Consider the following 15,245-nt stretch of genomic DNA (forward strand, 5'->3'; position numbering starts at 1 on the left):
AAGGACTTTCCTCCTTGTAAGGAGTGGGATAGATACCCAAAGAACTATAAGTCAATGAGTATATATTATGTGAGGATGGGAAGTATAAGCAAAGCACTATGAGAGAACTGAAAGAAGGGGGAATAAGGGGAGGAGAATTCTCAACTTACCATTTGCAGCCAAATATTGGTGGTTAAAACTTGATTCTTTTCATCCTGAAAAAAAATCAAGAAACAAAACTATGTTTAGAGATATAAGAATGAGAGCACTGTTCCTATATAACCTTACTTGATTTCTTTAGTAAGTCAAATCACAGGCGGCAATGGGCAAAGAATTCATCACCTAGCAGACAACCTGCTGGTGATGAACATCTCCCTTTTGAGTTAGGTTAGCCCTGGAACAAACTCTGGAGTCAGTATGTTGTTGAGTCATGACTTTTGCTCAAGAATTGGCATAAAGAATATCACTGAGATCAGAAAAGGATGTGGGGTGAAAGCTAATAGGTGGATAGTCCAAGTGCTCCATTGGTACCTGGAAATATTTTTTTAAAAAAAGAAAGACAAGAAAAGACAAGACTAGAGGAAGACTCCAAGGATGTTGGATAGATCATCTGTGAAGAATGCAAGGTTCAGTATATACAAGAATCTCATTGGATGAGAAGGGACAGATGGGCTACAATATGCACTGATAGAAAGAATATTCACAATCCATAAAAGCATAGATCTTTTAAACTACCAAAGAAGTAAAATCATTTCCTCCCTTCTCTATAAGGCAAATGGAGGAATATATTCCCTTTAAATAGGCTCTGATACAGTTAATTGTCTTAAAGTCTTAATAAACCACCATTCACAGGGCAACTAGGTGGCACAGTGGATAGAACACCAGCCCTGTATTCAGGAGAACCTGAGTTCAAATCTGGCCTCAGACACCTAACATCAGCTGTGTGACCCTGGGCAAGTCATTTAACCCCACTTGCCTCAACAAAAAAAAGAAAAGAATGAATCACCATCCACATGGCCCATTTAAACTGGGACCACACCGTATGATATAGACTTATTGACATAAAAAGCAGGAGACCACACAAGGTAATGGAGCTATATTCTATGACCAAAGTATGATATAATGCCATAACCATAGAGGAAAGGGAGAGGAGAAGAAAGGAGGCAAAAGGGAGATGAAGGGCAAGAAAAGAGAAAAAGAAGGCAAGGGAAGAGAGGATCAACTTAAAAGCGAAACAGTAGTCAATTAGCAATGGTTGTCATCATCATCATCAAGTACTAATTAAACCATGACTATAGGAATAATGATAACAACTCACCTTTATATGGTATTTTAATATTTATATAGGATTGTCCTCATAGCAGTTCAGTAAAGTAAGTGACATTATCACCCCCATTTTACAGATGAGGAAGCTGAGGTTCAGAAAAGAGGTTTGTCCACAATTGTACATCTAATAAATATCAGCCATGGGCCGAGGGGGGAGAATGATTCCTCCTCCAAGGGGAGGAGTGGGGAAATTCAAGTCTGGTTTCAATGAGTTGGGCATTTGAGTTTAACTTGAAAGAACAAATAGAAACTCAGGAGGTTAAGAAAGACATCCTTCTTACACCTTACTTCCTTCCACATAAGTGATCTAGTGACATCAGCTTCCTTGCTGTTCCTTCTACAGGACACCCCGTGTCCTGACTCTGGACGTTTTCACCACCTGCCCCTCATGCCTGGAATTCTCTCCCTCCTTATCTCTGTCTCCTAGCTTCCCTGACTTCCCAAAATCCCACCTTCTGCAAGAAGCTTTTCCCAATCTCCCTTAATGCTAGCACCTTCAGGGGCAGCTAGGTGACACAGTGGATAAAGCACTGGCCTTGGATTCAGGAGGACCTGAGTTCAAATCCTGCCTCAGACACTTGACACTTACTAGCTGTGTGACCCTGGGCAAGTCACTTAACCCTCATTGCCCTGCAAAAACAAAACAAAACAAAACAAAAAATGCTAGTACCTTCCCTTTAAGATCATCTCTAATTTATTCTATCTCTATCTTGTGTATACATAGTTGTTGGCACTTTGTCTCTCCTGACCCAACCGATTCAGACTGTAATCTCCTTGAGGACAGACGGAAACAATCCCTGTTTTTTGCCTTTCTTTGTATCCTTAGCACTTAGCACAGTGTTTACCACATAGTAGATACTTAATAAATACTCTTTTTTAGGAGGGAATCATGGCTAAGTGACTTGCCCAGGGTCACACATCTACTAAGTATCTGAGGCCAGATTTGAACTGAAGTCCTCCTGACTCCAGGGCCGGTGCTCTATCCACTGTGCCACCTCGCTGCCTCTAGATTTGTTTTGTTTTGTTTTGGGTTTTGGTACTTAATAAACAGTTGTTGATAACTTGGTTCTAACATTACAGATAGAAGAAAGCATGGAGACAAGAATACACAGGGTATGTGTGATGAGGCTGGGAGGTAGAACAGCAATAAGAAGTAGTATGAGATAAGGCTTGAAAGGTAAACTACCATCAGAATGAGGAGGGTCTTGAATGTCAGTCAAAGAAGTATACACTGGGGCAGCTAGGTGGCACAGTGGGTAGAGCACCGGCCCTGGATTCAGGAAGACCTGAGTTCAAATCCAACCTCAGACACTTAACACTTACTAGTTGTGTGACCCTGGGCAAGTCACTTAACCCCAATTGCCTCACCAAAAAGAAAAAAACAAAGCAAAAAACAAAGAAGTATACACTACCAAGCCATTGAAGTTTATTTATTTTTAAGAGAAAAGTGGCAGGATTAGAGGGAACAAAGAATGAAGACAGTAATTAGCAAGTTGGAACAGGAAATCTTTGACCATGACTAGTTATCTATCTAGAATGGCCAACCCATTCCCATTATAACTTTGCTGGAGGAGAAGGAACAGAACTCTCTAAAATTCAGGGGAGCAGATTCAGCTTCTTCCTCTCAAGGGGAAGAAGATCAAGAGCTAAACAGCCACAAGATGCATAAAGGCACTTGGTCCCAAAATCTTTTGTAAGGTGTGTGTTTGGGATGGAAATGGAAAAGGTCCAAATATCTCTAGAGAAAATGGCCTTCTTACCTCATGATTTTCTCTTAACTCTGAGTAAGAAGCCTGGGATGGAGTTGGAAGAAAGGATAACTGTTTTCTATTTTTTTTTTAATTTGTAAATGGATAACTGTTACATGAGGGAAAAAAAAAGCTGAGCATATATGGTTTCGTTATAACCAAAATAAATCTTACAGCCAAGTGAATCTGACATACTTAATGATATGCATCATGGCTATTATACTGAAATTAAATTAAACATATATGTTAAGCAATTTTCACACCTTAATACTTCTAAGATATATGCTTTCATCAGTATGAAATCCCTCTGTGCCTTAGGAGAGTGTTTCAGAAGTTGCTATGAGGGGAAGAGCATGATACAGCATTATACCCCTATACAAATGCCAGCCAAGCTGCTTAGTATCAGCGTGACCTCTGGTGAATCACTTGAGGAAAAGGTATGGTACGGTTGAAAGGATGCCAGATTTGGAGTTAGAGGATTTGAGTTCAAATCCCAATTCAGTTATTTTCTGGATCCCATGTGACCTTAGAAAAGTCACTTACTATCTATGTTCCTGTTTCCTTGTCCACAAAAAAGAAAGGATTGGATTGAATGACTTTTGCTGTCACATTCCAGTCCTAAATCTACACTCTCATACTAGAAATCTTCAGGTAATGGGTAAATTTCCTGGAACTGAGCCACTCTCTGAATTGAGCTAAGCTGATCCACAGTTAGTAGATACCCAGTTCATTTCCATGTCTGGAAGTCTTTCCCTCCTCATCTCCATATCCTGGCTTTATTCAAATCCCAGCTAAAATCATACTTTCCCTCTCTTGATTAGCTACAATTTATTCTGTATATATCTTGTTCATACATAGTTTGTTGGTTGTCTCCACCACTGGACTTGGAACTCCTTGAGAGCAGGGACTCTTGCCTTTCTTTGATCTAGTGCTTAGCACAGTGTCTAGCACATAATCGGTGCTTAATAAATGCTTATTCACTTACTATCACTAGGCCTATACCTTTCTGATTTGGTAGAACCTGCCCAAAGTTCTGTCCCGCTAGCATGGGCTTGAAGAAGTCAGGATCACTTTGATGCCATAAGGCATCAAAGGATACATCACTTTAATAAAAGAAGTTCACATAAAAAAGATCAATCAGTCAGGTAGTAAGTATTTATTACCAGGTTTTTTACAGTTTTTTATTTTCTTCTCACTGTGTTAGTTCCCCAATATTTATAGGAAAATAGTTATAATCAGAATTGTATGAGTTAAAAACAAAAATCTTCCAAATCATGATTCCCACTAAAGAGAGATGCAGTTATTAGCAGACAAATTAATGCATGATATTTTTGCTTAACGGTTTTTCTTTGTTTCAAGACAAGGTTCCAATGGATAAGTGGTCAAAGAATATGACCAAATAGTTTGGAGGAGAGGAATTTCAGTCTATAAATAACCATATGAAAGAATGTTCAAAATCACTAATCAAAACAGAAACATAAATTGAGACAACTCTAAGGTTTCATCTCCCAACCAGCAAACTGACAAAGAGGAGAAAGATGTCTGAATTACCACTGCTGGGCATCTACCTCATTGAAATAAAAGACAGAAAAAAAAATAGAGATAAAATTAAAAACAGTCTCAGGCCTCAAAAAACTCACATTCAATTAATCAATAGGCATTTATCAAGCACTATAGTAAGCACTAGGGATATAAGTGCAAAGAATGAAATGTTCCCTACTCACAAGGAACTTACATACCAAAGGGGATACAACACTTTTCACATAAGCAAATAAAACAGTTTGGGGGGCAGCTAGGTGTCACAGTGGATAGAGCACCGCCCCTGAAGTCAGGAGGACCTGAGTTCAAATGCAGCCTCAGACACTTAACACTTACTAGCTGTGTGACCCTGGGCAAGTCACTTAACCCCAATTGCCTCACTAAAAAATAAAATAAAATAAAATAAAACAGTTTGGGAAAGAAAGAACACTAACAGCTGGGGAGAAGATGTAGGTCCAATCCTCTGTCTAATACCTACCAGCTATATGACCTGTGGCAAGTCCTTGTACCTCTCAGAGAGAGAAACCCTGGCATACTGGACCCAGTCTAGAACTTCCTAAAATCCCCTAGACCCAATCCCCTATCAAGTTGTTCTAATATTACTGGCTCCTATAAAACTAATGGATTAAGTAAGTAAGGCCCTTTGTCTCTACAGTTATCCCTTCCACATCTCAACTTTCTTTATCACAGTTTTGATAGATCATGAATCAGCAAAAGAAATTAAACGGGAATTTGGGGGGAGTTTTGTCAAAACTGCAGACTACATACAAAGGCCAGAAGAAAACACAGAGCCTATGACCAAATACTTAATCCAAATTTTACAATCGAGTATTGTAAACACCCCATATAAGAAAAAGAAAAAAATTCAGATTTCTCTGGTACAAAAGGAGGGCCAAAAACTTTTACATGGATTTTTCTGATTGAGGGGGGTCCCATGCCCCTAACCCTTGTGATGTGGAAGGGATTACTGTAATGTCTCCCCTCTGGGCAATAACAGTATGGCAGGCAGTTGGGGGCAGGAGAGAAATTCACAAACTTAATTGTGAACTCTGCTAATGTCGAAATATATTATGAATGATTCCATATGCATAGTGAGCATTGTATTTCTTGCCTTCTCAATGAGTGGGAGAAAGGTGAAGGAAGGAAGAGAATTTGAAAATGAAAATGAAAATTTTAAACTAAAAAAAAATTAATTGAGAGAGGTAAACAAGCTGGAAGATTACAAGAGTTTGGTGGGGAGGGAATTGCCTAAATCTATAATAGTTCTTGCCCCCCATAAATTCTATCCAAGAAACTGACCATGAATGCATATGGGTACCTACATCAATAAAATATAAGAGCTAGAGCCAAGAGGAGGAAGAAAATATGACAGAAGAATGGATTCTAGTCTGGGAGCCAGGAGACTAGAATTATAGCATCTGTTCTGCCACTTACTAGCTGGGTAACCTTGGGTAAGTCATGTGATGTCTCTGTGCTTCACTTCCATCTGTAAAATGAAGGGTCTGGGCCAGGTGTTCTCTAAGGTTCTTTCCAGCCAAAGACTCTCTCCAATATAATAAATCATCAATGCATTCACAGTGCTTAGCAGATTGTCAGTTTTCACAGTTCTGTGTACCAAGTCTCCCCCCAGAAGACAAACTGAAATGCTGTAAATTACTTTGTGATGGACCATAGCTTAGATAAGCCAGTGATACATGGCACTTCATAGGACACAGGCACAATGTGGAGCTGTTTATCAAATATCCTGTCTCTGTTCTGGGACACACTAGACAAACAGATGTGGTCCTAAAAGAGTTTCAAAGATTAAGATGCTGTCCCCAGAGCTTCTTGTTTGAGACAGATCCTGCCATGTCTCAAGATTCTCTTATTTTATTCAACTTAGAGGAAACTGGGCTGGCCACAGCCTTGCTGCCTATTGGGGGGAAGGTCCATATCTGCTGTTGTGAGGGGATATGGGCTGACATGGGCCTCTCTAGCCCTAAGGTGATGTTGGGGCACCTGCCTGAGGTCGTTGCAGGGAATGGGCTAAATAAAATAAAAATACAATACCAGGAAGCAAAAGCAAATCTCATATCTAAGCAATCCCCTGCCCCCACCCGTGAAAAACACCTAGCGTACAAAGAAAGGCAAAAACATGGTCCCTGTTCTCAAGAAGCTCACAGTCTAATGGAGTGTAGGGGGACAATAAGCAAGTAAGGAAGTGCATTTAAGATACACAGAAGGTGTAAATAGAAGGTGATCTGAAGGCTTAGCCTCCAATATTAAAAAGACTAGGGTGCGGAAGACCACAAAAGAAACACAACTGCCTGCAGAAGGTGGGACCTTCAATGCCTCCCTTCAACTTCAAGTCTTTTTGAATCAAAAGCTCTGGGAATAGAGGGAGTAGGTTGCAGCCTCTCTTCTATCAGAGGCAGTGACAAGCTGCACAGTCTCAGGCTTTCCAAGCCTCAGGTTCTCATCTGTAAAATGAGAATACCTGAGGACCACCCACTGTGGTCCACGGAAATACTGCTTCATTATGAAAGAACTATACACTACAATCTAGTTCAATCAGTGGATAAGATAAGCACTTGCTGTATACCTGGTACTATGCTAAGTACTGGGGATACAAAGAAAGGAAAAACCAGTGCCTGCCTTCAAGGAGTTTACATTTTAACGGGGGTGGAGGGAGAGTTACTATTTTTTAAAAAGTAATTCACAGGGGCAGCTAGATGGCGCAGTGGATAGAGCACCAGCCCTGGAGTCAGGAGTACCTGAGTTCAAATCTGGCCTCAGACACTTAACACTTACTAGCTGTGTGACCCTGGGCAAGTCACTTAACCCCAATTGCCTCACTAAAAAAAAAAAAAAAAGAAAGAAAAAGAAAAGAAAAAGTAATTCACAAGATTGTTGTCCCAAAAAAAAAAAAAAAAAAAGCTCTTTAACTAATATGTGGACATGTCCTGAGGAGCAATATATATAGTGGTTAGAGAACTGACCAGAGAATCAGGAAGCCCAGAGTTCAAATCCTGCCTCCCAACATACTGGATATGTGACCCTGGGCAAGTCACCTAACCTCTTGGTAGACCAGGCAACTCTCTAAGACTATAAAAGTTGCAGAGCAGATGCCTATTTGAATTGCTAATGGGAGTTGCTTCATCAGGAGTTCCCTATACCAGTGAAATCATGAAAAATAAAATAAACATGAGCTATTACTATTAAGACCTTCACAGGGTCTTGTGATTTCTCCAAGGGGTACAGAGAAGGAAACAGAATCAATTTATGCACATGATACTTTTTGCCTAAATAACCAGCCCTATGTGATTTTTACGCACCTGAAGAGATTGAATTCAACATAAATAAATATCATGCTGTTGGCTCCCTTGGGTATTTTGATGTTTGAAATTCAAAATCTGCAGAAGAGCAATCATATCATCTCAGACTAGGTTTATTCTAGGCAACAGAGCCAGCTCCATCCATCAACGTCTACTACTGTACTTAAAACACTCAGCTAGGTGCTATAGGAAAATACAAAGTGGACTATGTGGGTCCTGCCCAGAGAGGGCTTACAATCCAGTTGACAGATAAAACCTAGATATGTCAAAATGAAAATTATCCATGGCACACAATAGTATCCCAATGATGTCCCTTTCCCACTGCACCCTACCCTTCTATTTATGCCTCCGGAACCCATTTTTATTAACATCCCCCCCTTTTTAAGGCATGTGCCCTCCTCCCATTCCAAAAATCACTTAGTATATGTTTTGTGTTTCCTTATATGTATACACTTTGCTTCCTATCAGTAATAGGTATTTTTTCCTACAGTTGTTGAGTCATGTCCAACTCTTCATGACCCCATGTTGGGGTTTTCTTGGCAAAGATAATGGAGTAGTTTGCCATTTATAAATGAGAAACTAAGGCCAACAGGGTTAAGTGACTTGCCCAGGGTCACAGAGCTAGTAAGTGTTTGAGACCAGATTTAAATTCATGAAGATAAGTCTTCCTGATTCCAAGCCTAGTTCTCTATCCACTGTACCACCTTAGCTGCCACCTGCTTTTCCTACAGAGTAGGCCCTTATTCAATCCTTGTTGAATTCAAATGAAATGAATAGTCTCGACAAATCCAAGTAATTCAAAAAGACACCCAGTGAGCTGTTATGAGCTCTGTTGTTCAGTAAAGATCACTGTATTCAGAGGTCTAGAGGTGGCATATTGCTCCACTCCCCACTATTTCTGCCTCCAAACTACTGTTCCATTATCATCACTTAACAGCCTTTCCTCTTTTGAAGCCCTTGCCCTCCTTTTATACCACTTTAACAGTCTCCAGAGAAGGATGGAAGTACAGTTATTTCTTTCATTCATTTGAAAAATATTTAGTGAGCATTTACTATGTGACAATGTGTAACATGCTATGCTAAGTGCTTGGGAAATTGGACCGGACCAGATCTCCCACTTGGACAGCAAATTTTTTAAAGGAACACACGGTCAAAAATATGGTTCCACTTGGAAACTTAACACCCATCACTTCTTATTTACTTAAATCAACTTATTTAACCCTCCCCCTTTGATCATCATGTGTTTCAACTGACTTTCTGACTTCCAATTTCCCTCATCTCTGCTATGGGAACTTACTAAAATCAAAGAACTCTATGGAGTGTAAAGAAATCTCAGAAGTCACCTAGCTGGAATGCTATCTCCAAGAAGGGGACATCCAGCTTCTGCTTGAAGCATCCAGTGATGGGGAAATCATTAAGTCCGAAGCTCAACCTTATCCCTCCCCAGGCCGTTCCTGCCCTGCTTCCCCCACACACACACACATACGCACACACTGTACTTTTTAGAAACTCCATTTGACAATGAATATGCTCTCCATTTTTCTCCATCTTCTCCATGAAGGCGGCTTCTTCCACATCACTGCTAGTAAATTCTGGTTTGTCCCTGGCACTACTGCTTTTGTGGCAACCTTGTCCAATGGTAGGGACTTCTCCAGACTCATAAAGCTGGAAGGAGGTAATCTATTTTGCTCTGGACTGAGGCTTCCAGACCATTGTTTTATGTGTCTTTGCTCAGTCATTTCAGTCCTATCTGGATCTTCATGACCCCATTTGGGGTTTTCTTGGCAGAGATATTGGAGTGGTTCACCATTTCCTTCTCTAGCTCATTTTACAAATGAGGAATGTGAGGCAAACAAGGTTAAGTGACTTGCCCAGAGTTACTCAGCTAGTGTCTGAGACTAGATTTTACCACCACCACCACCACCACCACCACCACTACTACTACTACTACTTCTTGTCACTGCTGTCTAATCATATCACTCTCTTCCCCATCTATGTCACCATTAGATACCTATCTTCAGGTTTCTCACCTATCTCATCTCACTCAGCATCTATTTCATGGGCTTCCTCTCCATACCATCCCCCACAATTATCCTCCTAAATGCCACTATCTATACTGTCTCTTATTATATACAACTTGATATCATAGTTCCTCAACATCCTGAACTCCAGGGACCTTAATTTCTATGTACTTCAACTACACACCAATTCAATCATACCTTCAGACTTATCATCACTCCAAATAGCTCTCCCTCCAAAATCTTGAATTCTGAAGTTTTACTCTCTCATTACAACCTCCCACCCCTTTCTCACATTCCCACATTCTTATAAAACATACTCTTCAGCCTTATTGAGATCTCTGGGTCCTTGGCCTCTCCTCCTTTATTCTACCAGTCTGTAATTCTCATGAAGGCTTCACTCAACTTCCTAGACACAGTAGTGAACCATTTCAAAGATGCCATCACTACCACACTAGACTACCTTGCCATCTTAACCATCTAACATTCAAGCTTGCAAATCCCTAACCCTGAGTAGTGCCCTCTTTCTGCCTTCCCAGTTACTTACCTCCTAATCTAAGGTTGCTGAACAGTGCTGAAAAGTCACAAGACTCATGCTATCTAATCTCAACAGCTTAAAAATTGGTTTTATTCATATATTATTGAATACCTATCCTAATCCCCATAGTGACTGCCCCCAAATTGTTCTCTCTCTAAGAGCCCAAGTCCTTCTACTTTCAACCAATGACCTTCATTCCCATCATCTTAGGTCAAGGCCACTAGATATAAACTCTGTCAACTTCTTTTCCATCCATCATAAATTTATCTATCCAAAAATGACAAAATTAGAAGCTTAAAATGGGAGGGATTTTAGAGAAAATCCAATCTAGTCCTCCCTCCTTATTTTGTAGGTGAGTAAGTCAAAACCTAGAGAAGTTAAGCCAGTTTCCTACCCTTCTTCCTTGGCTCCAATATTACAAATCAATATATCCTTCCTCCTTTCCAAGGCTAACTATTCCACCTGTGTGTTTGATCCCAGGCTCTTGATTAGGGCAAAAAGAAGATGACTAGAAGAAAAATGAGGATGAGAGATGCTGAAAGATAAACTTTCATTTCTTCAAAAGTTTGCCTAAGGTGCCCAAACTAGTTCAGATTTTTCCATTTTCTTCATAACTACATTTCCATAAAATGATAAAGTTGTAAATTGCCTTAGAAGTCATCATTTGACAGTAATATTTGTTGTTGAGTAAAAGGACTGAATCTAGTCCAATGTTAGAATCCCCTATACAGACTCTCTAACAGATGGTCATTCAGCCTTAGCTTAAATACTAACTGTGAGGGGACTTTACTGCCTTTTAAGGCAGTTGGTTGCATAGACAGATAGCTAAGATCTTGATATTAAGTCGAAATCTACCACTTCATTACTTCCACTCATTGGTCATAGTTCTAGTTTCTTGAGCAACATCCAACAAGCCCACTTGCTCATCCATATGATGGGCTTTTCTAATATTCGAAGACAACTATTGTATCTGGGGAGTGCCACCATTTTATCCCCAACCTACCTCAAAAAAATCTCTTCTCCATCTTAAACATTTTTCTGGAACTCTGGTCTAAGACAAAACAAAAATCAAAAATCCCAAGGTAGGAAGCAGCCTATTGATCCTTGAGGATGTATTTTGCACTGTGCTTCAAATTAGTTCTGCTATTCTTCATGCAGTTATCCCTTCCACATCATGGGGGTCAGGGGCACACTGCCCCCACAGTCTGGAAAATCCATATAAAAGTTTTGGCCCTTCTTTTGTACCAGAGAAGAAGTCTGAATTATTATAGTATCAAAAGATAAAATATGTTGATATTATATAATACTATACATGTCTCTAGGCATTTCTGAGTTTCTAAATTTTTTTCTGTCTCATCTGCAGCTTCTGTTAAACTCCCAAAAAATGCCTGTTTAATTTTTCATTCTGGCTCACAATATATCAAAACCACAAAAGGGAAGGCTGGAATGTGGAAGGGATAACTGTATTTGGGAAGAGGATTCTAAGACACTTTTATCATATCAGGAACCTTAATGAGTCTCCAGTGCAGTGACTTCTCTATCTCCCCTTCTAAAGTAATGCTGGTAATTTAGTTAATAAAATATATTATGTATAACTTATTTTTCTCACAAAACTATGCCTGGTGTACTTAATTTACAGGCATAGTCTTTTTAGACAGCTATCCGGGTGATATCATTGGCTAGAATACTGGGATTAGAGTCAAGAAGACCTAAATTTAAGCTCAGCCTTAGATAGGACTCTGGGCAAATCACTTAACCTATCAGCCTCATTCGTCTCATCTCACCAATGTCTTTTCTTACCGATAGAGCTAATAATAGCACTTACCTTGTGGGATTACTATGAGAATCAAATAAGATGATATATGCAAGACAGGCTACAAACATCAAAGCATTATGTAAATGCTTCGAATGGCCTTTTCTTAACCCTCATCCTTCTTGATCTCTCTGTAGCCTCTTTGGTATTGTCCATCATCCTCTCCTCCGGGATACTCTCTCCTCTCTAGATTTTCATGACCTTTCTCTCTCCTGGTTCTTCCTCTATCTTTCTAATCAGTATTTCTCCTTGGAAGTCTCCTTTGAAGGATTTCCATCCAGGCCACATCCACTAATCATGGGAATGCCCCAATTGTCTGTCCAAGGCCCTCTTCTTGTCTCCCTCATTGCTTGATGATCTCATTAGCTTCCATAGATTTTGTCATCTTTTTGTAGGTGATTTCCAGATCTATCTATCTAACCCTCCAAGTTCAGTTCTTTCATTATTAACTACCTATTGGACATCTCAAACCAGATGTCCCATAAACATCTCTAATTCAGTGTGTCCAAAACTGAACTCATTTGCTCCCAACCCTCTTCCTAATGTCCCTATTACTTTCAAAGGCACCACAATCCTACCACTTATCTAGACCCAAAACCTCAGTCTCATTCTAAACTCTTCACTCACATTCACCCCACATATCCAATCTGTTACCAAGTCTTATTGTTTTTACCTTTACAACATCTCTCATATATGTCCCCTTCTCTCCACAGCCACCAATTCTAGTAGCCATCTGTCTGGTCTTTCTACCTCAAGTATCATTCTAATCCATCCTTCACTCAATTGCCAAAAGTGTTCTTCCTAAAGCACAGGTTCATCCCTGTGTTCAATAAACCCCTATGATTCCCTATTACCTCCAGGATCAAACATAAAAGCCTCCATTTGGCTTTTAAAGTTGCTCACAACATGACCCCTTCCCACCTTTCCCTTCTTCTTATGACTCCTCCCCTCCCCCATGGCACTCTATCCCCTGAGCCTGTGCCTTTCCCTGACTTCCCCTCCTGCCTGGAATGTTCTTCCTCCTCAACTCTATGTCCTGATTTCCTGGCTCCATTTGGGATCCAGCTCAAATGCTACCTTTGGCAAGAGATCTTTCCCAGTTCCCCTCTTCCCCTCGATTGCTGGTGCCTTCCTCAGAGGTTACCTTCCATTTACATTGTACCTATCTTGTTTATGCAATATTTTGTGTTGTCTCTGCCATTAGAATGTGGGCCCCTGGAGGGCAGGGATTGTGTTTTCTTGCTTTCTTTGTATCCTCAGCACTTAAAGTGTCTTAACACACTTAATAAATTCCTCCTGACTGACATTGGCTAAGGTTACTATTGTTAAAAATAAACATTTACTCATTGAAATTACTTTGAACTTTTTAACCAGTGCTACCAAAGTTAAACACTGATATATAATAAGGAACCTAGTATTTATCTTAGTTTTTTGCTAGTTCCCGTAAAGTAGACAAAAACTTAAGAATAGGAGACATCCTAGTGAATTTTAGTAATACAATGAAAGGTATATTTTCTCAGACTCCATGTTGTCAAGCAATTAAATAAAGTGGAAAAAACATTGGACTAAGAGTCAAGACTCATATTTCTTATGCTAGTTCTGTTATGTGATGATGGGCAAGTCCCTTAGTCACTCTGGGCTAAAGTTTCCTCATCTGGAGGAACTCTATGACCTAGCTCTAAAATTCTGCAATTCTAGGTATAAAGAATATGCTAGGGGCGGCTAGGTGGCACAGTGGATAAAGCACCGGCCCTGGATTCAGGAGTTCCTGAGTTCAAATCCGGCCTCAGACACTTGACACTTACTAGCTGTGTGACCCTGGGCAAGTCACTTAACCCCCATTGCCCTGCAAAAAAAAAAAAAGAATATGCTAGAGTAGGGGCACTTAGGAATGGATGTTTGGATATAGATCTAGATGTAAATATATCAATATCTGAGGGTATGTGTGTATGTATATAACTGCCAGCCTACAAATTGTCTAAATATAATCATGGAAATATGAAAACGTTTACAGAATGCTTAGTTGCAAGGAGAACAGAGTGGAAATTGGGCAGAATTAAGAATAAGTTGGATGTGGGGGCAGCTAGGTGGCACAGTGGATCAAGTACCAGCCCTGGATTCAGGAGGACCTGAGTTCAAATCTGGCCTCAGACACTTGACACTTACTAGCTGTGTGACCTTGGGCAACTCACTTAACCCTCATTGCCCTGGAAAAAAGAAAAAGGAAAAAAAAAAGAGTAAGTTGGATGAAACACCATCCAGAGTAGAAATCAGGTGGACCTATTAACATGTTGGAAGTAGTAATTAATGAATAAATTAAGAAACATTTATTGACCCCCTGATGGGTGACAGGCACTATGGTTGGTGCTGGAGATACAAAAACAAAAATGACTTAATTCCTGCCCTCAAAGAGTTTACAGTCTACTCACATGCTTATGAAACCAAAATGTTTATTTTTTCTAGACATTCCTAGCTCAGATGGCTGGGGAAGAAAAATGCTAACTGAAAAGGAATCATTTAAATAAAGGGAAGGGTTGTTGTTGTTCAGTCACGTCCAACTCTTCATGACCTCATTTGAGGTCTTCTGGGCAAGATATTAGAGTGTGTTGTCATTTCCTTCTCCAGTTCATTTTACAGATGAGGAAACTGAGGCTAATAGGGTTGAGTGAGTTGCCCAGACACATTTAGGAAGTGTCTGAGGCTAGACTTGAAATCAGAAGATTAAGTCTTCCTGACTCCAAGGCCCAGCATTCTATCTACTGCACCACCTAGCTGCCCTGGAAGAAAGGGTTGCTAATTTGTATCTTTCTATTGCATCCAATCAAAAATTAACATTAGGTATATAAATGCTATTAACAATATTGCAATCCTATCACAAGGTATTATAAAGAGTATGATGTTTCTACAAATGTCAAGGTTTTAGGAACTCAGTATATGACAAAAAAATTGCTGGGAAAACTGGAAGATAGT

At 39.9% G+C, this 15,245-nt stretch overlaps 1 protein-coding gene across 1 annotated transcript in view; it reads right to left on the bottom strand.

Moving 5' to 3' along the window:
* CHRNA7 (cholinergic receptor nicotinic alpha 7 subunit) overlaps positions 1–15,245 on the bottom strand; it is a 173,072-nt gene that overhangs the window by 85,539 nt on the left and 72,288 nt on the right. The window contains exon 3 of the mRNA XM_043986518.1: positions 150–194. Coding sequence (XP_043842453.1) covers positions 150–194 — 45 coding nt within the window. The remainder of the gene's footprint in view (positions 1–149; positions 195–15,245) is intronic.

Source organism: Dromiciops gliroides, chromosome 2 (genome assembly GCF_019393635.1).
Source record: "Dromiciops gliroides isolate mDroGli1 chromosome 2, mDroGli1.pri, whole genome shotgun sequence".
Taxonomy (NCBI): domain Eukaryota; kingdom Metazoa; phylum Chordata; class Mammalia; order Microbiotheria; family Microbiotheriidae; genus Dromiciops; species Dromiciops gliroides.